The following is a 26,452-nucleotide window of genomic DNA, read 5'->3' as shown; positions in this document are numbered from 1 at the left end:
ATGTCGCGGAAGAAGGCGGCTCGCAGCAAGGGCGGCGGAGCCGCGCCCTCCGCCGCGCTGCCCCCCGTCGCCCCGGGGCCCGGCCGTGCCGGTGCCGCCGCCGCCCCACGGGGCTCCGCGTCCGCCCCCGAGCTGCCCCGCAACGGCGGAGCGGCGGGCGGGCGGCCCTCGCTGAGCAGCAGCGGCGAGTTCTACGATCTCGCCTTCAAGGTGCGGGGGGACCGGGGGCTGCGGGGAGGCGCGTGGAGGCGGGGGCTGGGTGCGGGGGCCGTCGGTGAAGTTCCCGGGGGCCAGGACCGGGCGGGCGACCCTCCCTCCATCCCTCCCGGCCCCGGCATCCCCCGCCTCCCCGCTCCGGTGCGGGGCCGGGGGCCGCCCCTGCAGAGCCCTCGGCTGCGGGGCCGCTTCTGCGGAACTTTTGCAAGTGATGGCCGGGGGGTTCTGCGGGGGTGAGCGGTTGTAACCCGCGGGTTCCTCTTCACCGGCGGGAAGAGTGCGGTCGGGAAGCGGGGTGACGGTGCTCCCCGAGCCGCATCGAATCCGCTCTGGCTGCTATCGAAATGTCTCCGGCTTGCGCGTTCTTCGAAGGGCTCAGATGGCTGCTTCTCGCCGCTTCGGATTCTGGCGAGCAAGTCACAGATCAAACGCACCCCCCGCACCCCATCACACAACCTGCAAGCCCCGCTTGGAGCTCGCCGAGCGCTTTCGGCCGAGGCCGCGGTTCGGCGCGACCCGTCTGACCGCGACTGGAACGGCGATCTTCGGCGGCGAGCGCGGGGGATGAAGCGTTGAGGCGATGGCGTTTGGTGCGGCGGGTCCCCGCTTGGCACGCTGTGGCAGAGGGCTCGGTGCCTGGCGATCGGCGTGGCCGTGGCGTTCTTAGGGTTTGGGACGCGGAGTAGGAGTGGGGGGTGTTCCAGAAGTGAATTGGGTGGCTTTGGGAGGCGGTTGGTCCCGCTACAGCTGCAGTAACGGTTCAACAGCTTCCCTAAAATGGAGCCACCTCCGTGTTCGCGCCTGTTCTCGGCTCCCTGAGCTCGCTGCTCCCTGCCCGGGCAGGGGCTGTCCCTGGGGATTGCCCCACGGCACAGGGATGAGCAGAATGAGCTCTCAGATAAAGCCCAAATGCACCGGGTAGCCAAAAGCTCTGCTGATGCTCTGGCTGCTTTTGAACCAGGAGCAGAGAGAAATTGCTTCATATTCAGGAAAACCTGGTTTGTTGAACTTTCCCGTTCCCTGACCCCTCTCTTGAGGGTCCCGAGCTCTGCCAGAGGCCATGGCCAAACGCGAGTCCCGGGCATGGGACCGGATCCTGGCCACCGAGCCCTGGGTGCTGCTGCGTGCCCCGGTTTGGCTTCAGCAGCGCTGAGCAGGGAGAAGCTGCCTTTTAGGGTTGCCCTGCTCTAGAACAGAGGTCTGGAAAGTTTAAAAAAAAATCAATACTACTATTTTGTACTAAAAATGAGGTTTTTTCCCCCTTCCCTTGGCTTCGCACAGACACATCGCTCGGCTCGCTGGCTCCCCTAACCCTGTTGTGCCAGAGCCCGGCGTGCAGCTCTGCGTGGTGCTCCCACGGGAGACCCAGCACCATGGAGCACCGTGGCTGGATCCCCGCTGCCTGCCCCAAAATGAGTTGCAGCTGGGGCCGGAGCTGCGGCTGCCGCTCGGGAGGCTGAGCTGCATAGTGGCAGTGGTGGCGTTGGCTGCTGCTGACGGCTCCTGCCCGGGTTTGGTGTGACCCAGGGCAGCGCCTGCCTTAAAACCATTTCAATTCGGTCACGGGCTAGCGGCTTGCAGAAGGCTACCGGCAGCGCCTTCGGGAGAGAAGCGTGTCAGCGTGAAGCCGTGCAAATGGACGTGGGTGCAGGAGCCACTAACGCAGCTCGGCTGCGTGGTCCGGGGTTTCTCGATGGCGGGAAGCTGTCGTCCTGCTGAGGGGAGTGGGGTTGGTGGCCCTGGACGGTTCAGGAGGGCTTGCGATTTGAGCAGAGGCTTCGAGGGGCTGCCTGTGGGAGCAGCTTCAGCTCTGCCGTGGTTTCTTTGCGGCGGGGTGAGTGCCTGCCCTGTCTGCACCTGGGGCTGCTGCTGGGTGGGGAAACTGAGGCAGGCGGTGCCAGGAGCTGCTCCCTTGGCACTTGCTGAGTATTGGGAGAGCAGCCGTGAGGCTACGTGGGTCCTGCCAAAAGAGCTTGTTTGCAGAGGGGAGGGTGCACTCCTGTAGCTGGTGGTGCTCATGGTTGGGGGACTCGGGTACTGGCAGGGAGGGCATCTCGAGTTTGGCCAGTGCTCAGGGACACGCATGGTGCAGCGTGGGGAATAATCCTGCTGTGGGTCCCCCCCTTCTCTCCCCACCCTCCCCTGGGTCTGAGGACGTTGCTCGTGGATGTGCTTTTTTTTCCCCCCAAGAACGCGGGATCTGCTGCCTGCTCCCGGGCTGGGCTTTCTGGGATGGAGATGGGTAACGGCTGTGGTGGGGCTTCCTTCCAAACCCAGTGTCTAACGCCCCCCCGCCTCCCTCACAGGTGATGCTGGTGGGCGACTCGGGAGTTGGCAAAACCTGCTTGCTGGTGCGATTCAAAGATGGCGCTTTCCTCGCTGGCAGCTTCATTTCCACGGTTGGGATCGACTTCAGGGTAAGTGCCTGGGGGCTCCTTGGCCCGGCCCGCGGGGTCTGGCAGGTGAGTGGCAACTTTTGCAGAGGAGATGCAAAATATTGCTCCAAGGACTTAAACCTCATCATCCCGACCAGTGTGTCAGCTCCAGCCAGGGCACCTCAGAGCTGAGCATCCCTCCGACGGCAGCGCGGCGGCCTCTTCGTTACCGCTTTGCATGAGGATGGGGAGCGCGTCCTCTGTTCCAGGTCCTGGGGATGATTTGTGTAAGAAAAACTGCTGAGGCCTGAGCATCTGCCAAGTGAAAATATTTCCCTTAGTTGGTTTCAATGTTTTTAAGAGTTGTTTGTTTGGTTTTTTTAAAAACTAAACACACACAAAACTGACATAACCCAATTTCCCCAGTGAGGACAGCGGGAACATGCTCGACAGAGGGGAACGAGGGGCAGAAGGGGAGACACTCGTGTCCTGAAATGCCCTGGTGTGGGCAGAGCTCCCTTTGCCCATGGGAACGTCTCAGTGCCGGCCGGGGCCCTCGAAGCCTTTTTTTGGCCGCAGCTCCCCGAGGGTACCTTGCTGGGGAGCTGGGGCCGGGGGGCTGCTGGGGATGCCGTGGTCTGGCAGCTCCTGGCGAAGGGCGTCTGCGGTGCTGCCACGGGCACCCTGGGCTGTGGAGATGGGACAGCAGAGCAAGGGGGACGGTGACTTTACAGAGGTGGCATCAAAGAAACCTTAGGGCAGCCGTGAAGGGCGAGCGAGGGAGCCCTGCGGGCACTGCCGAGGCCGCGGTGGCTCCTCTGAGCTTTTGCCACCAAAGCAGCAGCCAGCAGCACGCCTGGCTTGGGTCGCTGGCCTGAGAATCAGGTGCTCCCTGTCCCTCCCTGGTTCCCCAACCATCTGCTTCCCCCAAACTGCGAGCTTCCCCCCGCCACGGTGTGTGGCTGGTGCTGCAGGCTGCTGGGGAGGCTCAGCCCTGGGGACCGGGGACGTGCCCTGTGGCCGTGCTCTCCAGCCCTGCTGTGGGGCACCGGCTGCGTCATCTTGCCGTGCGATGGCTTTCGGCTCCGTTTCGGTGCCACCGTGGTGATGGGTGGCTGCTGTGAGGAGCTGGCGGTGATGCCACATGCCAGTGTTGCGTCTTCCCGACCTCCTGTTCTCAGCAGGGTCTCCGACCTCCCCTTTGGAGTGTTTCTGGGAGACGGCTGTCTCTTGTATCCCGCTGTTTTGCTGGGATGTGAACAATAACTTGCTGGTCTGGTGACAGGTGGAAGAGACGAGGGACGGCTCAGAAGCCCGTTAGAAATAAAGCGATGTTCTTCCCCGCAAATAGGCGTTTGGCGCGGAGCAGCGCCGCAGGCTGCAGCGGCGGGTCGGTGAAGCTGGTAAATTGGAGTCCGTTGTTTTATACAAAGGTAGTTACGTGGTATTTCAGGTGTTCTTAAAATGAAAAGCGTTTTATTACTGATTGCAATGATTGATACCAAGGGCAGTCATAAAATCTTGTGACTTATTGATTAGAGCACTGGAACGGCTGCTACTGAGCAGCAATCAAATTAGGGTTAATTTACTTCTGTAATAAAGCTGCTGGAGCTACATGGGTTTGAAATGGGCAGATTAGACAGCAGGGAAGGTCATGTGTATGCCCTAAAACTCGTTAGTACCATCTCTGTAAGGCCCTCGTAATTTGGAGGGGACAGGGAGATGGTTTTTGATGGCACATCTCTGTTTCCGTTAAGGTAATCCTGTCCGCGGGCGCTGTGCACCCGTGCCCCCCTCGCCGTCTGCATCGCGATGCAGATGAAGCTCCGGCGTGGCAACGAGAGCGCGCGCGGGTGTTAATTTGTGTCTGTCCAACAACAAAGCTGCCACGTCGCAGCTCCTCTTCTCCGTTACCCCGGCACTTGGCGTCGGGTGTTCGGGGTGAGGCGAGCGAGGCTGTTTGTCACCGCGGGGAGCCGTGCTTGGGGAACACGGTCGCTGGGGTTTTGCTGCGTTCATCTCAAACCGGTGCGCGGGGCGTTGTTTCGGTGCAGTGGGGTTTGCGGCAGTCGCTGGGACCTCCAGGGACCTCCCCAAGGCCGGGGCTTGTGGCACACAGCGACCTTGCTCAGCCCAGGGAGAGCTGCCGGGAGCCCGGGTAAAGGCTGGGACACGGCAGGGACGGAGCTGCCTGGCCCCTCCTGCTGGTTTTGGGACTGTCCCCAGCTGGTCTCTGCAAAGTGCCCTGGGATGAGATGGAGCCATGTTGGGAAGCAGCCACCACGCCCGCCCAGCCACTCCCCACCTCCTCTCCCAGTGGGTCCACTGGTCCCAGTGGGCTCCAGGATCAGCCGCTTGTCTTTGAGGACGTCAAACCGTTGGATACAGGCAAAGCTACGGCTAATGGCTTGTGTGGGCCTGGGCAGATGCAAATGAATAGAAATCCATTTAAAATTAGTCTGGCATTACAATTCCTAACAGCCCTCTAGGTTTTTTTCCCTCCGACTGTTTGATGTTACAGAACGCCTCTCGTGTTGGTTTGTTTATCATCGCCTCTTAAACAAAGAAGGATGTTGATCTAAATGTGTTTGGAAGATAAACCACTGTACTAGGGAAATATTTAAAAATGTGTCAAACCGGTGCCTATTGGCTTCTGGCTTTGCAGATGCCAAGTCCTTCGGCTTTCCTTCCTTTGAAAACCAGTTTTACTGGGGGAGCATCTTTAGCCCCTCGGGGATACACCAGCCGCGGCGGTGCCGGGGTCTCTGGGGTGCGGAGCTGAGGGTTTGGCTGGGGGGCACCGCTGAGGTGAGCCCCCCTCGCTGCAGGTGCCGCTAAGGCGAGGCAGAGCCCTGGGTCGAGGGGTCCCGCTCCAGCGGGGGCTTTGCCTGAGCTGGGGGGCTCGCTTGCAGCGACAGAAACTTCTGTCTGAGTTACTGCGCTGCTTCCCGCAGAGGGGAAAGCAGCCCCCTCTCTGTTTCCAGCATCCCAGTTGCGGGCATCACCTTTGGGGTATCCAGCCATTGCTGGGTAACAGGGGGCTTCGTTATCCCCTCCCAGGAGGGGAGCTGTGGCCAGGGCTGTGCCCAGCTGTGGCACCGGGTCTTCCCCCTCCGTTTCCCCAGGGCCGGGGGTCTCGGCAGGTCTCTCTGCCTGGGGGCAGTGGTGGGGCTGGCTCTCCCCCTGCGCAGGCGCAGCGGCTGCCCGGGACAGGCTGTGTGTGCTTTTTGCACTTCGTCTGTTAGGATTTCGGGGAGAAGGGTCTCCTGGAAAGGAGCAGATTTATGCCTCAGGGGTGTGAATCCCATTTTTCTCAGTGCTGTTGAGGGAGCTGCCTTTTGCTGTGATTTGGGAACGTGGCAGAAACCTCGACAGCAGCTGAAGCTGCGCAGCCGACGGAACGTCTGCCTCGCCGTAACAGCTAACTGACGGGAGGGATGCCTCGCCGAAGCTGAGAAACCGAAGGGCCGCGTGGGCCCGCCGCGTGCCCCCTGCCCGGTGACGCCGGGCTCCGCGGGGCTGCCCCGACGCTGGCTGGTGCTCGCAGCCCCGCGCGCCATCCCCGGCTTTGCGGGGTTGGGCGAGTTGAGGCTTTTGTACTAACTGGACCTGAAAGGAGAAGAACATCAAAGAAAAAAAATTAAAGATGAGCCTTTTCTCCCTGGGAAGAGGTGCTAATGAGTCGCTCTGCGTTAGCAGGGGAGCTGGTTTCTGCGTTAATCAGTGGGATGAAGCCGTGAGGAAGCGCTTTGCTGGCGGAGTTCAGAGCAGGGCGCTTTGTCTGCGTTTTCTCCGAGCGTTATCGCTCCTCTCCCGCTGCCCCGAGGAGAGGGGGCAAACCAGCATCCTCCTGGCACAAAGCTTAGGTGCTGCGGGAGGAGGAAGAAGGAGCCAGCCTCCGTGCTTCGGCACAGCTTTGGGCTTCCCAAGCCGGCGGCTGGACGCAGGGGTTGTTTCCCCTGAAGGCTGGGTTTTGGCATGCACCCTCGTGCGCCAACGCGCCCAGGAGGGGTGTCTGCTGGTTGGTACCGCGCGGAGACCCGCAGCTCCCTCCCCAGCCGCAGCCTCCTCGGGCGCGGGCAAGCCGGCGGCGGCCGCGCTCTCTGCTCCAGCCTTGGCCGTGCCGCCGTTAATCTGCCTGCTGGGACGGCTGCTGCGCGCTGCCAATGAGAGCTGTCGCTTGTGACCCCGGGCTTTAAGGGCTCTCGGTTACGTACTGCCCTGTGCCGCTCTGGGGGCGGAATCCGCGGTGTATAATAGGGTTTTTTTTTCATAAGAGATTTCTTGCCTCTCTTTATTTTGTGTAGCGTGTGAATGTGCGCACCTTCCGTCGGCAAAATAGCAGCTGCTGGCTGCCTGCTGATTCCCTCAGCGAGCTGAACTGTGCGGGAGAGAGGGAAAGCTTCGGGCCAGCCGTGCAGGGTGTGCAGATCAACGCTGGCCGCGGTCTGGACTTGGCAAGTCTGGTCCCGGGTCTCCGTGTGCGCAGGGGAGGGAGGTGTGGATGCCCTGAGCGTCTGTGAGTCCCCCGGCGGGCGCCCGCAGCCCTGCCCCTGGGGCGATGGTCCCCGCCTGGGGCGATGCTCCAGCGCAGCGTTCGCCTGGTACTTCCCTTTGAAGGGTTGGTGCAGCTTGGAGCCATCTGAAAGCCAAGGGCTGGCTTTTATCTCGGCGGCTGGCACTGAGCTTTAGCAGGGCTCATTTTCTGATGGATCAATCTGGAAAAAGTGGGAGGGGATCTGCTGAGGCCAGAAGAAAGAAGCGGAAATAAATTAGTTCTAGCACGTCTTTCTGTACAAAATTAGCCCTGAATGTTCGAGGGAAGGGACTCTGGGCGCTGAGCCGTGTTCGGTCTCTCCTGTTCGCGCGCTTTGCCGTGTGGTGTGGTGATGGGGTCGGGCAGGGGGGCTGCTGCAGGCTGCGGTTGGGTGGGCTTAGGTTGGACCCCGGGGCCGTGACCCGGAGCACCGGAGGGGACAGCCCCGGCTCTGCGCCCCTGCAGAGGAGGTGGCCTTCCCCTGGGAGGGGCATCTCGGCGCTGCCCACGTCGCGTGGGCCGGGTGCCCCTCCGTGGGGCTGCCGTGCCAGCAGCAGCGTGGGTGCCCCGCTGGGGCGGGGGCGCTGGCATGGTGGGATGGGCAGGGGATGCCTGCGTGCCCGCCTTGGCCATGTATTTCCAGCAGCTTTTTGTCTGAAATCAGCTTGTTCTCCACTCTCACTGCTGTATGAATTTTAATAGAAGCTGGTAGCTGATTTCCTACTTTTGCATTTCTCGCTGTAAGGAAAGCTGGGCTAAATTTGCTCGGGGGAGCTTTCCTGTCGTGCTTTCCGCTCCTTCTGCCTGGTTTTGGGGGGCAAACGAGATGCTGGCACCGGTGCCGTAAGGACCAGGTGCTGCAAGGAGCCGGTGCTACTGGCACCCGGAGCAGGCGAGAAGTCCCGGAGAGCTTGCACAGGGAGGGCAGGCGCAGTTAGCCGGAACACACCTTGATTTTATCGATTTACGGTGTGCAGGGCGGCAGCTTCTCCGCAGCTGCTGCTGGCTCCTGCTCCCTGCTCCGGACGGGCCCTGACGGCAGTAAATAGCTGGTTTTCCTGGGAAAGCGAGCCCTGCTGTGCTTTCCGCCGCTGCTCCCCTCCCTTGCAGAGGGCCGCAGCTTCGCAGCCGGCGAAGCCCGTCATTTGCATGCAGGGGCTCAGTTGCCAAGAGATGCTGCGAGCAGCGCCCGTGGAGGGCTGCGCCCGCTTTCTCACATCTGCTGGTATTTTATTCATGTTTCTTTGGCTCTTGCGTTTGGAAAATAACAAACCTCCTCGGCGCGCTCCAGTTCTGCGGCGCACCAGTAAGCTGCAAACCCCCGTGTGCTGATGGTGATCCCAGCGGATAACGGGCTCCACTCCTGCCTTGGGGAGGGCAAAAAGAAACGAGAGGGATGCCTTCAAAGCGGAGAAGTGCTTGAGCTGCTCTCCAAATGAGCAGCTGGGGCGGCACCCACCACCCAGAGCCTGGGTGAGAAAACTCTTCACCAGTTTGCAGGATGGTAGGAAGGTGCCTGCCCCGCTCTCGGCACGCCGAGGGCTCTCCCACCCCCTCGGTGTCTGGGAAGTACCACCCAGAAGAGGCTGGGTGTCTAATCCGGCTGTGAAATTTTCCGTCCATTTCAGGCGTCAGTGAGAGCGCTGGGGGTGTGAGATTTTGCGGGAGATGCTGCTGGAAGGGCACCAGTGTCTCCCAGGCTCCTGCAGCCCCGCTGCTGTGTGGTGGCTTCCCGGTGCGTGCCAGCAGCCGACGTCCCCATGAGTCTGTCCCCACCCAGGATGGCTGGAATAAAAAGTGTAATTAGCTCAGGCGGAGGGCAGGAGGTCTGGGCTGCTCGGGAGCTGCAGAGCCAGGGCACAGGCACGGAAAAAATACACTTGGGAGGTGCTGGTGAAAGGAGAGAGGTTGTAAAGCTGTTCACTGTAATCCCTTCTGTGTCCTCCCCGTCAGAGCTGTACGGGGGCTCAGAACCCCGTTAGGGGACGGGGACCAGCTCGGTGGAGACTCGGGTGGAAAAATGCAGTTCCTGCACGTCCGCAGCCTGGTGCAAGCATATCTGGAAAGCGCGAACTGAGTCGCTTTCTGGGCCCTGTAGCATCTTAACGGCTTCGTTCCTTTGTCCTTTAATTGCACGGGTTTTTGGCCGTAGCTTGGTGGCCGCGCTTTGAAGCGCCTCGCGAGCTGGGTTTTGGTGCAGGGTGACGGACCCGCTCGTGGGAGCATCCTCGCTGCAGCAGCCATCTCCCGTGGGGAGGGTGGGTGCCCTGGAGCCGCCACTGGGGACGGCTCTGCCCGCGAGCGGCAGCCGGAGGCGTTTCCCCGCGTCCTCGGGGGTCTGTGGGTCAGCGCCCCGCTCCCTGCTTCACTCCAGCTTAGCAGGCTTCCCGCGAGGGAGCAGAGCGAGGAGGAGGTCAGTGCTGGAGGAAGGCTGTGGGCACGCAGATGCGACGTGTCCTCACCTCTCTGGCGGGTGCCAGGTGAGAAATTGGCCCCGGGAAGGGCAGTTTGGGTGCTGGAGCATCGGCCGCCCCGGTGCGGAGCCAGGCGTCAGGCTGAGTCCTCTTGCGGTGCCAGGGCCTGTGAGGGGGCGTTTTATAGCCGATAAAACATTTGAACAGGTCTCGAGTAAGTCTAAACGGTTTGAATATTTAATGGAATGCATGGAGTTCAGCTGTGCAGAACCGGGTTTTTCTCAGAAAGCGGAGGGGAGGCGGCTGCGCTGGTGGGGACGGGTGGGCTTTGGGGTGCCTCTGCCCCCCACCGCTACCCCACGATGGGAGAAATTCAGGGTCCTCCTTGCCCCGTGGCTCTTGCCTTGCTCAGCCCCCTGAGCATCCCCCAAGGCAGCCCTCGCTGCCTCTCTGCTGAGCCACTGCCTCATTTCGTTACCGCTGATTAATTATTTGCCCCCAGCAGGCTTCGGTTGATTCCCAGCATGGAGGCCGGTGATCTCCGTGTGCGCACGGGGAAGGGCGAGGTGCGGGTCCGGGGCGGGTGAGGGACGCACTGAGCAGCGGGACCGGGGGCACTGCTGGCGGGGAGCCCCAAGGAGGAGGAGGGCAGCGGGGAAGCGTGGGGAGCTGTGGGATTCCTGCATGGGGCAGCAGCGGTGGCACCACGGGACGTCCCTGCCCCACAGCGCGGGGCTGGCCGAGCGCTGTGCCCTGCTGTCCTGTGCCCACGGCTGGGCAGGGATGGGGCGATGCTCACCTGGCCTGGCTGCACGGCACTGCCCGCGCGGCTCCTGGCCCCGCTCGCTGCCCGGCGAGACGGGGAGCGAAGCCGCGGCGCTGCTGTACACACTGCTGGCTCCATCCTGGAGCGATGGAGCTGCCCCCGTTCCCCCGGCAAGGATCGGCGTAGCTCGTGCAGCCTTGTCTGTCTAGCAGGGGCATACAGCATTTTTAATCCTGGCTAAGCACCGAGTCGTTGCGTGAAGGATTGCAGAACCTCTCGGAAGCAACAGCAGATATTTCATCTTTATGCCTGCATCGGAAAAAAAAAATTTCTTCCTATCATAACTAATCTGTGTCGGGAGCTCGTGCTCCTTCAGCTTTAAAGGCTGGTGCTGACTGCCCGGGTCCGCGGCTGTCCCGGGTGAGGAGCAGCCCAGCGGGGTGCGGGCTCTTGGTGATGCTCTGGGGCTTCGGGGTGGGGAGATGCTTGTGTTGCGGACGTGGTGGCTCTGGGGTCGGTGCTGCCCGCCGGCAGGAAAGGCTGTCTTCTCGAGGTCGTAAGACAGGCAGCACGTCTTTGAGGATGCGACTGGTCCTGTTGTGAACATCTGGACAGGTTTTGTTTCATTTTGTGTGGGGTTTTTTAGTATTTAATTTATTAGAAGGAGGGGAGTGGTGGGGAGCCGTGCCCAGCCGCGAAGCTGTCGACCTGTGGCGAGCCTGGACCTCGTCAGCCCTCGTTCGGTGTGCCGGTGCCCACGGATGTTTTCCTCCTCCCCGCCGAGCCGCGGTGTTCTGGGCCCCAGTGACACGCTGGGGAGATGGAGGCTTTGGCTCTTCCAGCTTCGCTTGCGTGGGCGTCGCCAAGGCAACGGCGCGGCCGCCCCCCGCTCCCGCTGGCGAGCGCCTCGTCCGACGCGCGCCGGTTTGCGGCGTTACCGCGGTTATTAGCCTTGCGCTACCAAAAGCCACCGCTTTGGTGGGGTGCCACATGCGCCCGTGGTGCCGTGTGTGCCGGGCACGGGGCGGGCGGCGGAGGAGGAGCGGGTGGTCGTGCCCAGCGCTGATGCTGCTGCTCCTCGTTACCGGTAATGAAGCTGGAGCAGCCTCAGCTCCCAGTACCATTCCCTCCAGGGAGAGTTGTTGGCATCGGCACTCCTCGTTGCTCTCAACCTTGAAAAAAAACCCTGTTTTTTTGGTTTTTTCCCCCAAAACCAAGCGCAGAAGGCATCCGGGGAGTGCAGACCCTGCTGGCCAGGACCTTGCCTGTCCGTTTGGTCAGCGATGCTGAATTTGGTCCAAATTGCCGGAGTTTGCTTCCCCCGTGCCGCTCGACGGCAGCAGGTCCCCGCCAGTGCCTCCGTGCCTTGCTGCTTCCTCCGAGCCGTGCCCAAGATGAGAAACACAACTGCGTGGCCGGATGAACAATTCAGCCCGGCCTCGTTGCTGGGGGGTTCGTAGCGAAGACCCTGCCCAGGGACCCCCTTGTCAAGGGGGCTGGTCCCTGCATGAGCATCCCTCTTGCCACAGGGATTCGGTGCCGCGGGGGGTGCAGGGAGCTCTTTCCGCTGCTCGTGCGGCCAGATGGCTGGGCTGGAATTTGGGTTTTTTTTTTTTTGTTTTTTTGTTTTTCTTTTTTTCCCCCCAGCAGTAAGCACACTCAGCTCTCAGGAGCTGCAGGGAAGCCGCTGTTTCTCCAGTGTCGCAGCTGCGGGAGGACGGCATCGTTTCCCCGGCATGGCCAGGTGCTCACCCTCCCGCCCCATCGGCCGCACAGCCCCCGTGGGCTCACCGCTTTCGGCGTCGCCCCGTTCGCCGCGTGCCTCGGCGGAAACGCCGAGGGATTGTTGCTACTCTCAGCATCAATTTTTAGAGCGCGGCGCGGATTTTGGCAGTGGTGCCGGCCAGCCCACGCAGCCCCGAGCAGCGCCAGCCTCGGGGAAGGGCTGGCAGCTCTGCCCAGCTGGCAAGGACGTGGCTTTTTGGGGGTGAGCCCGTTGTGCCGTGCCGTGCTGTGCCATGCACCTCCCAGGGCACTGGCACGGCAGGGCTGGCCCCTCCACGCGGGGCAGAGCTGGGAAGAGACCCCGGCGCTGTGACGGCCGTGCCATGCCGGGCACTCGTCACCAGTTGCAGTTATTTTCTGTTGTAGGCGTTTCGGAGGGGCTGAGGGGTGTGGTGTGGCCGCAGTGCAGGGCAGCATGTGCAGGGTCGGGGTGCGGAGCATCTCGAGCCGTTACGCCGCGCGTGGGCTTCCTTGGGCTCCCGTGAGTCAGTGCTCTCTGAGGGAAACGCGTTCCCGGGAGATCACGCATCACAGGTTTGGATGAGTGGGCTTTTCTTTTTCCTCTAAATACCGAGGCACACGCGGCCTGAAGCCAACCCCGAGCGGCTCAAATGCTGCTGGGTCCTGAGCCCCCAGGTTCTCCCCCCGCTCAGGGACCCTGGCTGCGGGGAAGGCTGGCTCCTTCCCCAGACCTGCCGCAGTCTGGTGATGTGGCTTGGGACACGTGGCTGATGCGATGGGACCAGAGCAGGGCTGGGAATCGCTTTCCCAGTGGATCCTGTTGCACTGTGGTCAGGGGAAGGGCTCCATGTGGCCCATCCCTGCGGTGCATCCCTGCGGTGCTTCGCCACGGCGCGGCTGCAGCAGTCCTGCCACAAACAGCACTGGCAGAACTGGGGGAGCCAGAGCCGTAAGAGGGGTGACCCCACCTGTCCCTGCCTGGGACCAGAGGTTTGTGTTGTGGGGAGGGGGAATAAAAGATGGACACCGTCCTCCTGCCCTGCGTCCGCTGTGGCTGCGGTGGGTGAGCGGTGCTCGGCTTTGCTGGGAAGGGACCGGCTCCTGCGGCGTCGCAGGACACACGCCGAAATCACGGAGCGGTGCCAGCCGCGGTCCTGTGGTGCCAGGGCTCAGCAAGTGGCACTGCAGGTCAGCCCAAACTTTCTTAACTACAGAAACGTGCTGCGCTTATAAATGTGCATGAATTAACGTGGTAAGCGCTTGACAATGCCTAAAATAACCCTGTTCCGGAGCGAGCGGTAGTGCGCGGCAGATGTGTTTTTTCCCTCCTGAATAATGCACACGGGAGGCCGCGTTGCTCCCGAAAGCTGGGCGTGCTGAGGGCGAGCGGCGGGGAGCGATTGATTCCCAGGGGATCAGCCCCGCAGCTTGGTGCGGAGCTGGGAACGCTGTCCCGCGGACCCGGCCGCTCCGGGCTGGGTAACTGGCTGCGGCTGGGCTTTCTGAGGGATGTCTCTGGTGGAACACAAAGGTCAAGACAGCTGCGTGTGGGGTTTGGTTCAGTTTTATTTGCAAAAAGATTTGCAAGTGCCTGTGTCCTGCGGCAGCGCCCGGCTCTCCGGGAGCGCGATCTGCCCCACGTTCCCAGCCCCGAGCCTGCCCGCGCTGCCTGGACCTCCCTGGGGTGACAGGATTTGGGCCATGTCCCCTCCCCGGTGAGATTTCCCCGCGTGGTCCTGGCCTGCAGCCCTGCTCGGCCGGCTGGCGCAGCCCCGCCTGGCACTGGCTGGGCAAACGGTGGGGCTGGTTTAGCCAAACTGGTTTGACTGACTGGGGTGGTTTTGGCAGCAGGGTGTGGGAGCGCGGGCGCTGTGCCGAGCGCGCCGTGCTTCCTTAGCACCCATCTCCAGGGCGCGTTTCGCATGGCGTGAGTGTGCCGGCACGTCCGGTGCTTCCCAGTGGCTTTCTCTTCCGTGAACGCCGCCGCTGCGTGGCTGCTCTGGGGACAGACCCGTTAAACTCCCCCTGAGCCGGGACGGGTTTCGTGCTGGAAATGAGGTGGCTGCTGCAGGGCTTAAATATGGTTTCCCAGGACCCTGCGCCTGGACACGACTGGGCTGAGTCGAAATCGCCTCCCCTCTGCGTCTGGGTGAAGCACGGGGTGCGAACCCGGGAGGCCGGGGTGCGGCGGGGCAGCGGCGCGGGGCACGGCTGTCGCGGCGGGGCTGCCCGGCTCGTCCCACGGCGCCTGGCTGCCGTGATGGGAGCGCTGGGTAGAGCAGCGCTGCCGACACGGGGACGGGCTTCTCTGAGGTAAAAACTGATGCAGGCTTTATTCCCCCCACCCCCCAGAGTAAACAGTTCCCTACGTAACGGTAATTGATGACCCATTTTTCATTCTCGCAGCACCGACGGCCGCTATGTTTGCTGTAAATGAGAAATGATATCGCAATAAATGCTCGGTAGAGATTCCTGTCCTGCTTCGCAGCGCGGCATGTCCTTGATGAAGAAAATGAAGATAAACGTGCTGAGCGCCACGTTACCGATTCTCGGCATTGGCACGGATCTGCGTGAGCCATCTCTGCCCCCTTTGTTTCCAAGGCTGCCTGGTTTAGAAGGAAGCATGGATATTTTAAAAAAATATCTCTTCTATTATAAAGTAGGAAAAAAAGAGCTGGAAGGGGTGAGTAACGCAGCCCAGGGTGGTGGGGGAGCCGCCACAGACCGGCCCCGGGCGGGAGGAGGGATGTAGCCGCGGGCTCCATCCGCTCCCGGGACCTGACGGCGTGCCGGCAGCGGCAGGGCTGGGCTGCGTTCCTGCTGACTGTTGCTTTTTGGTGGCCCTGGTCTCCGGGGCGGCTGTAGCAGATCCTGTCCTGTGGATTTTTAAGGGTGAAAAACTCAGTTTCCCTGGCTGCCCACGGGGGAACGACTGGAACCTCGCATGGTCGCATCTCCCGCCCGTTGGGATGAGCCTGAGCGTTAAAAGTGTCAGCAGCCTGGGCCTCGTCCGCCTGCGCCTCCCTCAAGGAACCGTCCCCGTGATGGTCCCCGGGGCACCGACTTGCTGGTTCGATGGAGTTGGGAAGGGACAGCGTCACCAACCCGGCACTGCTCCACCGGCGCCGGGAACCTGGCGGCTGCGGGACGCGGCTGCCAGGGGAGATGCTGAGAAGCAGAGCAGGGCTTTATTTTAAATACATCATCCTAAGCAGATCCTCTTACCCCTGATCCGTCCCTAAGACAGGATTCTCTGCTTCTTGCCAGCAAAACCTTTTATGTGCAGACCGATAGGAGCAGCAGACGATAAGTCCCTAATTCTTCGTGTGCCTGCTCTCACAAGAGCCGTGGCTCTTATCTCCCGCGGGCTGGCAGCCAGGAGATGTTAACTGCGCTTTAGTGGAGCGTACACGGCTCTCGACGGAGTCTAGCGCCGCAGACATCCCGGGGCGTCGCTGGGCACCGCAGGGTGCGGGGAAGGGGCCGCGCTGCCCGCGGAGGCGAGGGGCTCTGCAGGGCAGCGCCCAGGGTCCGTGCCCACCCAGGGACCGGGGGTCAGGGCGATTTCTGTAGGGCAGGGCTCGCGGCTTCTCCCCTCTCTCCCGCAGCGTGCGGGGCAGTTGTGCCCCGGACGGGACCCGACGGGCAGGGGTACGGCGGGGTGACCCCTCAAGGGAGGCAGCAGAAGGCGAGGGGCTGCGGGGCTGTCAGAAGCCCTGTCGCCTGCAAGGTGCCACGTTGATCGGCTTTTCGCGGGGTCTGCCGCTGAGCTGAGCAGCGAGCGCCGACACGTTATCGTTCCTGAAAGGATCTTGGCACCGGGGATCGGCGGCTGGCTCTGGAGCGTCTCTGCCGCAGGCAGGAGTGTGCAAGTCCTGGGGAAAAAAAAAAAAACAAGGCGCGAATTTCTATTTTTAGACGCAGAGTGCAAATGCACGGAGCTGCTGGGGAAATTAATCACCTGCCCTGGACGGCAGACGGTTGGGTTTTCTCCCCGAGCAGGTTTGTGGGATGAGGCGGAGGGAGCCGTGGTGGGGTGTCCTGGCTGCCCGGGTCCCCTGGGACGCGTGGTGCGGCCGCTCGGGCACGTCACCGGCAGCGGCACAAGGGAGCTGCGTTTGTTGCTGCTCCGCAGCTGAGGATGAGGAGGACCAGCGAAAATGTTTCCGGTGCCTGGGCTGTCCTCCGGCAGGACACGGCACAGCTGGATAGGGACCGTGCCCAGCCGCGCCGTGACACAGCCCTGGGACCCCCTGCATCAGCCCGTGCCCCGGCCCTGCTCTCCCAGCCGCTTTCCGCAGGCTCCAGCGCAACATCCTGCTGGTCCCTCCCCTCTCTTGCAGGGAATGCGCTTCTGAAATGGGTTTTTCCCTAAGCCAGGATGGTGGGCTGGCTGGTTGCGTTCTCCGTCGAGGCCATGCTCGGGGGTCCTGCCTGCGGCGTCACCCCGGGCTCCGCAGTGGGGCGGGCAGAGCCAAAACCTGCCGGGCGCTCGCTCACCGCGGGGGCTGTGGGCTCGCGCCGAGCGGCTGTTGGGCTCCCTGGGCCGTGCCGGGCTCGTGCGCGGGCTGTGAGTAATGCCGAGCTGGGGAGGCGGAAAGGTTCCAGCTCCTCGCTGGCAGCCGGCTCGGGTGGTCCGTGCCCCGAGCCAAGCCTGCTGCTGTGTCCCGGGGCACCCTGCCTGGGCACTCGTGTTGGCCAACTTTGGTGTTTTGTTTTTTTTTTTCATTTTCTCATTTTCAGTCCCAAAAATCACCCAGTTTGGCTGCTTAATTTTGAGGGATGGAGTTTTCAGAGAGCTGCTTGTGCTGGGGGAGCGAAGCGGGGGCTGCTCTTCGCGCCCTGACCGTGGCGAGGGGCCGGGCTGCGGCGGCTGGAGGAGGTGCTGAGCCACCAGGCCCAGCTTGCTGGCAGCGGCGCGCGCGTGTAGGAAAACTTCGGGGGTTTGATGAGCAAATTTAATGCAGTGTCCTGCTGTTTCGGGCAGATTTCCATATCGATCCTGAATCTATTTGTACAGCCATTTTTGGAGGCGGTGTTTGTTCGTCTGTCTGCCACAGCTCCATCACAACTGCATCCCAGCCCTCCCGGCACCGGAGCGTTTGTGCTCGTGGGAGCGGGGGCTCCCCGGGCTTTGCCGAGTGGGAATTTGGATCTGGCACGGGGCTGGGGTCCCCCAGCATCCCCTCAGCCGGCTCGCCCCTGCTGTGCTGCTGTCTTTCTCCTGGCTTCCCAGTCTATCACCCGCTCCCCGCGTGCTGCGGAGCGGCGATGGGGACGTGGCAGCCCCCCCAGCTCCAGCCAGCGTGTGATGCCGCAGCCCTCGTGAAGTTTGCTGGGTGGGTGCGTGGCCCGCAGCAGAGCCGTCACCGCCGCTAATTAACTCAGCCGGCGCCCCAGCCACCTTCGCTCGGCTTTGCTGCGCGTTCTCTAGTGCAATTTTTCCCCCTTTCTGCAGGAGCTCGCTCCCAGTCGGCTGTGGGCGCGGGGGCTGCCTCCAAAGCGCAGTAGTGACATTTGGGGTTTGTTTTTTTTGTTTCTTTTTTCCATCATAAAAGTGGAGGTGAGGATGGCTGGGGCCGTGCCGTGCCACGCACGGGGATGCTCTGGCAGGTGGGTGCTGTGGGTGCTCCTGGGCAGCATCGTTTGAGCCAGCACCCATCAGAGGCGCTGGGGAGCCGGGATGGTGTCAGATTAATTGTGAACCGAGTTAATCCGTGTATCCAATTTGACTTTTAAGGCTTTAATTAATGAGCTAACGCGTGGAAAAGCTGGGGAGCGGCCGGGTTGGTGTGTGATTGCTGACCCTGGCTTACGTTGCTGGTGCGGGCTCAGGCGTCTGCGGACAGACCGGGATGTGCTGGTCGCTGCCGCTGTGGTTCACCAGCAGCGTGGGAGCCCCGGGACCGAGGGAGCGGCGTCACCCAAACCACTGACGCGCTGACCCGAGAGCAGCGCGGGCGCGCCCCGGTTTGGGTGGGAGCGGTGTCCGTCGCGGGGTGCGCGTTTTTGAGAAGCAGCATGGTTTCACCCCGTCACCACCTCCTCCTCCTCTCTTCCTCCCAACGGCCGCCCTCCTGCGCCGGGGCTGCAGCCAGTGGGGCTGTTGGCGTGTTGATAACCCTGCTCTTAATTGAGGACCATCTGCACACGGTAATTTAATTTTTCCTGCATCTGTAAGGTTCCAGCTTTATTTATCTGAAGTCCTGAGGATTATTTACCTTGCGAGCATCGTGTTCCTCCGACAAAGGCACTCCACGCATTCCGCTGCAGCCCCTGCTAGGAGGCATTTTGATAACGCTGCCAAAGCCCCAGGAAAAAGGACACACAAACACTGAACTCGCAGAAGGTGACAGCAGGGCTGAGCTGTGGGGACAGCGTTCCCACTGTTGCGCTAACCGGGTCAGGGCTGAGAGCAAACCCTGAATGACACAGCCCCCCTCGTCGCCATCAAGCCCGGCGGTGTATTTCATGTCTCGGTGCTTTGACACACGTTGTCTTTTGTCTTCAGGTGCTTATTAGTCATTAAACCCCCCAGCCGTGCCTTCCAAGGGCTGGGAGCGTGCAATTGAACTGCAAATCCTTAAAAAATAATAATAATAATCAGAAGCCGGGAAGTCTATTAGCCGTGGTACGGGGAGGGCTTGGGCATCAGGTTCCCGTGGCGCCGGCCGGAGCCGTTGCGTTGCTGGCGGCAGCCCCTGCCTTCTCCCCCCTTCTGCTCGGTTTCCTCACCCCCATTTTGCAGCCGCGCGGTGCTGGGGGCAGGCGGGATGCGGGCGGGAGCCGCTGCTCCGGACGGCCCTGGCTGCGTCCCCTTCTGCAGGAGCGTCTCTGCAGTCGCTCGCCCCGGAACGCCGCTCTGTCCCACGCCGACACCCCGGGGAACCCGCTTTATTCCACAGCCTGGGCCAGCAGCACCTGGGTCCACGTGCAGACTTTAATTAGGTTTAAGCGTTTACCCTCCCTAAGATGTAGGTCAGTCGTAATTAGTGTGAATCCTGCTGCTGCCAGCTTTGCTTTTAATTAAGCTCCTGAAGAGGAGGTCGATGCGTGAGGTGCAGCACTGGAGCTTCAGGGGTTTTTTGCTGCTCACCAGATGCTTCGTGGTCACTTGGCTCACCTGCGGCCATGTCTTCCCTCCCTCCCGCTCACGGTGCTGTTTTTAACGTGAAGCTCCCCATATCCTTGTCCCTCGTCGTCATCCGTTACACCAAGCGTCCTCATCCCCTGCGAGGGCTGCTGGTGCTTGTGCCGAGATGCGGAGCAGCCAGGCGCTGCGGGGCCAATTGGGAAACGCGGAGTGTTTTCCTTCTGCTGCGGCTCCTGGCACAGCGTCCCTGGCGCGGTCCCTGGCAGCTGGCATCGGCGGGTGGTTGCCACCAACTGGGGAGGGCGTTTGGCCCAGCATCGTGCTGGTGCGGGGCCCCTCGCGGGACGTGCCAGCGCCTCCGGTGCTCCAGATCTGCAGAGAGGACGCCTGCCCCGCCTCACCCACGGAACGGCTGCTGGGCAGCGTGGCTCCCCGTCCCCTGGGATGTTGGTGAGGGTGCAGCTCCTCTGCTTGGATTTTCTCGGCGCCGTTTGCCATGGTGCGTGTTTCCACCTCAGGGACCCTCGTTTTTAAGCACTTGGAGCCCTCAGCGGCCCCGGTTTCACACGCTGGGGAGAGCCTCGGCCCCATGCACGGTGCGCGGCAGCGGATCCCGAGCCCCCGGCCGGCTCCTGAGCCCTTTTTGGCTCCACGCAGCCTGGCTGCCTATTTTTACCGCTGCCGGGCTGTGAATCACTCCGCTCCCTCGTCTGGGCTGCTGCCTTTGAAGGTATTTATAAACCGCCTCGGCTCCCCTGTGCCTGCTTTAGCAGGCTGGGTAAATTCGGTGCTCGGGCTCGCTCCTGCCCTCTCCTCCTCGCCCCTGTCCTCTTTGTTGGGCGAGCGTTGATGTGCAGGAGCCGAGGTGCTCCCTCTGCCCTCATGAAAAACATCCAAAGGGGACCCAGGGCCCCACCGGCGCTGTCCTGGCCGGGTGATGCTGGGTGCCTGCATCCCGAGGTGCCCGGTACTCGGTGCCAAGTGGTGCGGGACACGCGGGGATGCCTCTTGGCACGCATGTGCCGCTGTTTGCCCGGGTAGATTCTGACGGCACCGGAGCTGGTGGCGTGTCCGGTGCCGAGTGGGATGAGCCGGATCGGTGCTGGGGAAGGCGGGGAGCGGGACAGAGCCGGCAGAGCCCAGCGGGGTCTGGGCAGCCCTGGCCATCCCACGGCCACGTGCCGGGAGCGGGCAGAGCACCCCACGCCTGATCCAGAGCAAACGGGATTCAAACCCGTCATCGCTGGAGCAGGGACCGGCTGCCCTGTCGTGCCAGTACCCCGTTCCATGGCAGCGTTTTCATCGTGGTTGTCGCTCTGGGATGCGGTCAGGATCCATCCCCTGCCCTCGCTGGCCGGCCTGCGGGGCAGTGTGGGGGGACACTGCCCCCTCTCCTCCTCCTTCCCACCTTTCCTGACAAAAACAAACAAAACGGGGAAAATAAAACCCAAACTGAGAGAGAAATTGGAGCTCACTGGGAGAAAAATAGGTACAAACAGCAGGAAGAGGAGTTATTTTTAGGTCGCTAACTGAATATGGAGTAGTTGGCCGTGTCTTTTGAAGGCCATTAAGATGGGATGCTGGCGCTCGTTAATTTATTGCCAGAGGTCTTCTAGCCCCAGCCGTGCTCTGCGCTGAACCACCTTGCAGACGCGAGGATTTAAGTACCCGAATAGATGCGACCTAACAGCAGACAGCAGGAATTATCTGCTGCCTGGGCCACGGCGCAAGCGGCTCCGCAGGCGCTGGGACCGATTTAAGGGGGTTTGAAAAACAGGGAGCAGGGATCAGCCCGAGGGCGCGGGGGGAAGCGCTGCCCGGGACGGGGGCCAGGGTGCACGTGCCTCCTCCGGGTCCTGGGCAACCCGCAGCCGTGCTCGCCCCTCACCGCCCTCTCTCCTCTCTTTCAGAATAAGGTGCTGACGGTGGACGGGGTGAAGGTGAAGCTGCAGGTATGTCCCCACACCCCCGGGAGCCGCTCCCTTGCCCCGTCCCAGGTTGTTTGGGGCTGCGCAAAGCCCCTCGGCGGAGGGGCACCCCCATCTCCATCCTTTGCCGGATGGATGGCCGATGCCAGGCTCCGGAAGAGGAAGAGCCGGAGAGGGACTGCGATCCTCTGAAGGCATCCATGTCCCCTGGCTCAGCCTGCATCCTCCCCATGGGACACGCAGGAGATTCCGTGTCCCCCCGCAGCCAGAGCCGCTCTGGCCCCCCGGGACCCGACCCTTTCTCTGGCCGCTTTGGCAGGAGCTCAGTAACGGCGTTAGCGCCGATCTGCCCCTGCCAGCAGCGCGGCACTCTGCAAACGTATCGCCGCATTAAAAACTAATAAATTAAATCAGTGTGTCCCCACGCATCCGTCTGCTGGATGGATTTTCTGATTAAGGGACGTGTCGGGAGCCCTTTGCCACGCACCAGCGTCTCCGTGCACCAAGGAGCAGGGAAGTGCTGCCTCGCTGTTCGTGGCGCTTGGCATTTTTCCTATTCCTGCCCCTGGGAGCTTCCCGGGGCTGCGCCGGGCCGGTGGGGCCGGTGGTGGGTTTGGTGCCGGGTGGGTCCCTCAGCCCGCGCGGCGGCAGCTCGTGCCTGACCCCTCTGCTCCCGTCTGCCTTCCAGATCTGGGACACGGCCGGGCAGGAGCGCTTCCGCAGCGTCACCCACGCCTACTACCGGGACGCCCACGGTAAGCACGGCCACCTCTGCTTCCCAGGGGACGGTCCCCTCCCTCCGGCTCCTCGGGGCTCCGAGCTGCGACTCCAGGCCAGGCCAGGCAGGAATCACCGGAGCGCTTTCGCTGTGGGAAGCAGCCGCCAAAGATGGAGGACCCTGTGCGTGTGGAGGTGCAAACACCACGTGTCTAAGGCATCGCCCGTGGTGGATTTAAGCGTTGCTTTATATTTTACAGCAGGGACCTCAGTGGTGCTTTGACACCGCGTCCCCGGGCGTGACATCCCCAGGGAACGGTGCAGAGCGAGCTCTGAGGTGTGGGCTCTGCTCGGCCGTGCTCCCGCCCGGCACCGTGGCGCTGGCACTAACGCACCGTCTCCCTCTCTCCGCAGCCCTGCTCCTGCTCTACGATGTCACCAACAAGGCGTCGTTCGACAACATCCAGGTACGGCAGCGCTGCTGGGCCCCTCCTGCCCGTCCCCAGCGTGCGATGGGCTGGGTCGCGGCTGCGGGTCGGCACTGGGGTGAGGGTGCGCGCTGCGGGGGCTGCGTGTGGGAGCTGTGAACCGCCGTCGCTGCCGGAGGGGCTGTGGTCAATGCCAGCACCTGTCTGACAGCGGCTCTGCCCTCCAGAGGACAGTTTGCCCTTTCAGAGCAAATAAAAGGGGTGACGGATTCACTTCGCTGGCAGATTAATGCCGTGTGTAATTACAGCACCGCCGGAGAACTCGCTCTGGTAGATGAGCACGGCGGCTTTACCGAGCGCGGTGCTCCCTCGTCCTCCTCTGCACCGTCGCGTCCTGACGGGTCGAGCTTGGGCGCCGCGTTGTCCCCCACCCACCTTAGTGCCGAACCCGGGCAGGGGAGGGGGCCGCATCCTGCGTCAGCACACCTGCCCTTCCTGCTGGCTTTTGGCCTGGGTGTCCCCTCCCCTCACCCCACGGGACCGTGCGGCTGCTGGGGGCCGCGAACGCCCTGCCCCGAGCCTGGGGAGCAATCAGCCCGGAATGAACAGGACACAATTGCTGTGTCCGGGACGCGGGGTACACCGTGTGCGGCTGCGGCGGGCGGGCGGCATGCCTGCAAAAACACCCTGGTCGTCAGCACGGGAGGTGCCGTGCTGGCATTGACACCCTGGGGCGCGGAGCAGGGGGCCGTGGTCTGCCACGCCGGCTCCGCGGGGGGTCCTGCTCCGGAGCATCCTAACCAGGCTGCGGGTCTGCGCCGAGATGGAAAATCACCCGGAGGTTTCGCTCGGCTGGGTAGCGCGGTCCCATCTGCAGCGTCAGCTCTGCCGGCCCCGCGGGGACGCGGCAGGGACATCCAGCGGCATGTGTGGCCCCGGCGGTGAGGAATGAACGCTCGGGTGCTGGAAAGAGGGATGGAGGGGGAGCGGTGCCAGAAGGGAGCCCGAGGGGTTTGTCAGGAGGGACCGGGGGTCCCCTGGACCAACCCGTCTGCGGAGCTGAGTGCTCTGAGCCCAGACAGGGTGCAGTGGGGTCCTGGCGCTGCGCCCGTGCGTGCTGGGCTCCCACTCTAATCCCAAATCATCCCTCGCTTCCCTGGCCGGCTGGGGGTTGATGCGGGATGCTGCTGGGCGAGAGCGGCGCTGGAGCGAGGATCGCGCTGCGGATCAGGGATTATGGGGAATTAGGGCAGGTTTGATTCGATTAGGCTGGGCTAGGGGGCACGGAAGGCACCCCGTGGCTCGGGGAGGCAGGTTCAGCCGCCTGCCAGGAGGAGCGTGCTCGGCACCGGGGCGGCACGTCCAGGACACGGGCATGGGACACATCCCGGAGCACATCCTCCAAAAGCAGGCTTGGTGTTAACGTCCCGCCGAGGGGAGTTTGGGTTGACGTCCTACACGCGCCTGTGGTCAGGCAGAGCGGGCAGCGAGGCTGAAGGCTGCCCTTGTCCTTGAGAGCCGGGGTTTGCTCAGCAGCCGGGGCGGGGAGTTGGGCTTGCTCAGCAGCGCAGGGCAGCCCCCGATCCTTCCTCCTCCTCCTCCTCCTCCTCCCAGAGCTGTTGCTCACCCCTCTCTCTGGCTGTCTCCCTCCAGGCGTGGCTGACAGAGATTCATGAATACGCGCAGCAAGACGTGGTCCTCATGTTACTGGGAAACAAGGTGAGCCCGGTGCCACGGCTTCGCCAGAGCCTCCTCTTCCTCTGCCGATGGGCCCGCGTCAGAGCCGCGCTGCAGCCGCGGGCAGGGGAGCCGGGGAGGCGTAAGGGGACACGGGGGTCGCCTGCTGCTGACCTTCCAGATCGTCCCAAATTGCTCTTTGCCGTTACCGTTGGCAGGTGGATTCAGCCCAGGACAGAGTGGTGAAAAGGGAAGATGGAGAAAAATTAGCCAAGGTGCGTGCGGTGCCTGCTGCAGTGGGTCGGTTGTTGCGTGTTCTGACCAGGGATGTGCGAGCGCAACGTGTGCTTGGTGGTGTACCCCCGTGAAATGGTTAACTGGAGACCAGTCTGACCCAAAACACGTCTTTGCTTTTCTTCCCTTGTCTTGCTTTCCTCTTCCTCCTCTTCTGCTCTTCTTCCTCTAAGCTACCACATTTTCCACTTCTTTGTCCTCAAAACTTATTTGTGAAGCTGTGTAAGAAATGCCTGAGCTGTGGCCCCTTGCTTGGCGTTCCCTGCCCGCCGCGGCAGAGGCCCCGTCCCAGGGCGGGTGTGAGCTCCTGCAGCGGGCACCGATGTCGGCCGGGGATGCCGGGGCTCGGCGCGAGCCAGGAGCCCCCGGGCACAGCCCGGGTGACATTTCTGATCCCGATGTGTCTTGTCCCGCAGGAGTACGGCGTGCCCTTCATGGAGACCAGTGCAAAAAGTGGCCTCAACGTTGAATTAGCCTTCACAGCCATCGCAAAGTAAGTGACTGGCGCGGCGGCCGTGCCGGGCACCTCTCCCGCAGATGGGACAGCAGTCTGGGGTAAAGGCTGGCACTGCCACCCACCTTGTCATTCCCTGGGCTCCCACCTCCAGCTCTTGTGCTGGCAACTACTTGCCATCTCACCTGAGATAGGAAATGTCTCGTCAGGGGGAGCGTCAGCAAACTGCCCGGACCAAGCCGAGCTGAACTGAGCTGGGCCGGGCAGCCTAGGCACCGGAGTGACCTGGTTTTCCCCGTCCCGCAGGGAGCTGAAGCACAGGTCCATGAAGCTGCCCAACGAACCCAAATTCAAGCTCCACGACTACGTGAAGAAGGAAGTGAGAGGCTCGGGCTGCTGCAGGTCCTAACGCGCTCGGTGCCCCTGTACAGAGACTCACGCCCGGTGTCCGTGCGCCGCGCGCTCTCCTCGTGGACGGTGTGTGCATGTCTGTCCGTCGTGTCTGTGTCTGCCTGCACGGTGAGCTGAGCCATGGGGAACGGAAGCTGCGAGCCCCCCAGCTTCCCTCACCGCTCGCTCCCGCCTGGCTCGCAGCCGCTTGTCCCCGCGCGGGTGGGAGGTGGGCGTGCGGGAAGGGACTGGGGTGGGCTGGGGTCTCATGGCCGTCGCTCCCCCAGGGCCGCGGCAGTCGGCAGACCCGGCTGTCCCTACCCGTTCCGCGGCAGCGGGGAGCGTTATGAGGCTTCTTTAATTTAACATTAGAAGGAATTACGGTGTGATTGAGGGGAACAAATGCCTTTTCCCTGCCAAACATCTGGGTGGGGAAAAGTCCCGAATTCCCTTTTCTTGCCCTGTGCGCCAGGAATTTCCTGCTCAGACCCCCGGCTGGGGGCACACAGGAAAGACTTTGTTTCGCGGCAACCGGTTTTGTAGTTGCTCACTTACGCCCATCCATCTTTCACCCCCTCGATGAAGGTTCCTCCTCTTCCCTGCAGAAGACCAGAGCTTAGCTGTCCGTCCGAGCAAGCTCCTGCTGAGCTGTCTGTCGTACAGAGATTTCCTGGCTGTGTATCCGTTCGGTCGAGGCTTTGGGTCTCTTACTACCGCCGTTTCCAAACTTTAATTGAGAAGGAATCTAGTGCATTGCAGCTTATCCCAAATACCTTCATGTCAGTGTGATAGCATTTCTAGACTGCAACAACGCTTTGATATCTTCAAAGTTCTCTTGGGACAGCTCTTTCTGTAGCTGAAGAAGGCTGGGGAAGTGCTGGAGGCGTTGATTTTACAGGTTTCCCGCTCTCCTGCCAGCTCCCCTCTATGGACTCCTCACCCCTTTGTTCTGTGTCAGGCATTCCGCTGCTTTTTTTTTTTTTTTTTTTTTTTGAAGCTGTACTTCTAAGCACAAATTTGAGTTTGGATCAAGTGTTTGGCCTGTGGCAATTTTCTTATTTGAAAATTTGACATGCGTGGCACCAGGTGCCTGCTGCACTGAACCTCCCCGCGCTGCCCTGCGTGGACCACTTAAAATAAAATAACGCATCTCCGCGCTCGCCAGCGCAGCACCAGCTCCCTCAGCGGCCGGTTCCGGGCCCCCTGCCCCTTGTTTTGCTGGGGGCGTTAGCTCCAGCGCTGCGTTCCTGGCGGGCGCGGACCCTCCGCAGCGGCTGCGCGTGGCTCGGGCAGGCGGGGGCTCCTCGCAGCCACGCTGCTCCGTGACCTCCAGTAAAACCAGCAGCCGCTGCTTACAGCGGGTCCTGCACAGGAACAGTATGAAAAAAGATCCTAAAATAAATCCACTGCAAACAGA

General features: G+C 62.2%; 1 protein-coding gene across 1 annotated transcript; it reads left to right on the top strand.

The window, feature by feature from the left end:
- RAB26 (RAB26, member RAS oncogene family) lies at window positions 1-26,452 on the top strand. The gene is made up of 9 exons (XM_086760086.1): window positions 1-210; window positions 2,523-2,633; window positions 21,058-21,099; window positions 21,764-21,830; window positions 22,207-22,259; window positions 23,874-23,939; window positions 24,116-24,172; window positions 24,608-24,684; window positions 24,952-26,452. The coding sequence occupies exons 1-9, from the start codon at window positions 1-3 to the stop codon at window positions 25,052-25,054; spliced, it is 786 nt and encodes a 261-aa protein (XP_086616212.1). The 3' UTR covers window positions 25,055-26,452.

This window comes from Chlamydotis macqueenii, chromosome 15 (genome assembly GCF_036417535.1).
Source record: "Chlamydotis macqueenii isolate bChlMac1 chromosome 15, bChlMac1.mat, whole genome shotgun sequence".
NCBI lineage: Eukaryota > Metazoa > Chordata > Aves > Otidiformes > Otididae > Chlamydotis > Chlamydotis macqueenii.
This window is presented reverse-complemented; position numbering and strand designations above follow the sequence as displayed.